General features: G+C 35.2%; 1 protein-coding gene across 1 annotated transcript; it reads right to left on the reverse strand.

Annotated features, from left to right (window-relative positions):
- Positions 1-19: 19 nt before the first annotated feature.
- Positions 20-1,340, reverse strand: LOC122093090. The gene is made up of 2 exons (XM_042663340.1): positions 494-1,340; positions 20-405 (listed from the first exon to the last, which is right to left on the reverse strand). The coding sequence occupies exons 1-2, from the start codon at positions 1,338-1,340 to the stop codon at positions 20-22; spliced, it is 1,233 nt and encodes a 410-aa protein (XP_042519274.1).
- Positions 1,341-1,553: the final 213 nt, after the last annotated feature.

Raw genomic sequence — 1,553 nt, forward strand, 5'->3', positions numbered from 1 at the left:
AAAAAAAAAAAAAAAAAGATCAATGAGGAGACATTAAACTACATGAAGTAGATCCTCCATCAGCTCCAGTGTCAGATGGTTCAGGTTCCTCGTACATCTGCTCAAGCCTCTCCATTTCAAGCTCAAAGTCTACTATAGGTAAGTCACCAAGATTATCTAAATCAATAGGCCTTGAATCTTTATGTAGTTGGCTTTCATAGTTCTCCCTCATCATAGAGTTCATCCTGATGTACACCAAATCTTCTAGCATCTCTGGGGCTGATCTATTTCTTTTCTTTGTTTGTGCTGCATCCCAAGCACTCCAATTACGCTCACAAGGAGAGGAACTATAAGGTTGGCTCAAGATTCTACAAGCAATATTTTGAAGCACAGGAAATGTACTACCAACAAATTGCCACCAAATCCCTACAAATCAACATAAGTAAACAAATATAAGAATGTTATATTTAATTTTAAAAAATACAATAATAAACTAATTAACTAAGTCACTTACTTGGATGGTTAGTTTTCATCATTGTCTGCCATGTTATATTGAACAATAATGGACTTTTCATACGATAATCAATGACTTCTTGCATGAATTGCTCACGATCTTCTAAAGGAACCATGATGTCCATAATAAATTCTTGTGCATTCATAAATTTAGTTCCATCAATATCAAGTCGACTACCAAACATAATAGAAGGATTCAAAAGTGCACCAAAGACATGAACATGATGAATAATGTTCTTCTCTAACCTAAATTGAAACAAGTCCATTATGGCTAAATACTTCCCTCCATCCTTCTCCACAAATTTTCTCAACATTTCTTTTGCCCTTTCTGTTGTTTCATATAAGTAACCTGCAGTAGAACCATCTGAATCAACAAGGCGAAGAATACGAATAAGTGGCTCCATTAAAGCAACAATTTCTTTTGCCCCCTCCCAAAATGTATCTGATTGAATTATCCCAACAGTTCTCACTACCATTTCAGCTCTATTGAATTGAAAGGCTCTCCACTCAGATGATGCAACAAAAAGCCTCAACTCATTCTCAACAACAATAAGAGACTGCATCATAAAAAAATAAGTACCAAACCTTGTCTTGCAAGGCTGCTTGATATCTCTATTGTTGGTGAATTTCCTCATCAATGATACAATACCTGTGTGCCTGTGAATATAATCCACTCCAAGTTTCCCATCTTCTATAACTTCACTCACCCATTTAACTTTTTTGTGAATATCTTTCAAAAGCAGATTAATCCCATGAGCAACACAATTTTTTCTATATATATGATGCCATTTTCCAGCCAACATATCACCACAAGAACAAAAGTTAGAACCATTATCTGAAAACAACATTGTTTGGTCCAAATTTTTCAATGACATCAGAAATTTCATTGAAAAGAAATGTTGAAGTTAATGTTGAAGTTAATCTATTTATATCGCACTCAATACATTTCAAAAACACGGCACCCCCAGGAGAGTAAGCAATCACATTAACCCACGACCTCTTCTTTATGTCAGTCCAAGAATCTAACATAATTGTGCAGCCTATGATACCCCATGTCACCT

This window comes from Macadamia integrifolia, chromosome 11 (assembly GCF_013358625.1).
Source record: "Macadamia integrifolia cultivar HAES 741 chromosome 11, SCU_Mint_v3, whole genome shotgun sequence".
Taxonomy (NCBI): domain Eukaryota; kingdom Viridiplantae; phylum Streptophyta; class Magnoliopsida; order Proteales; family Proteaceae; genus Macadamia; species Macadamia integrifolia.

Coding starts and splice junctions, on each gene's coding strand:
- LOC122093090 (XM_042663340.1), bottom strand. CDS start 1,340: ATGTTGTTTTCAGATAATGGTTCTAACTTTTGTTCTTGTGGTGATATG. Junction 406..493: donor GATGAAAACTAACCATCCAA/GTAAGTGACTTA, acceptor GTTGATTTGTAG/GGATTTGGTGGCAATTTGTT.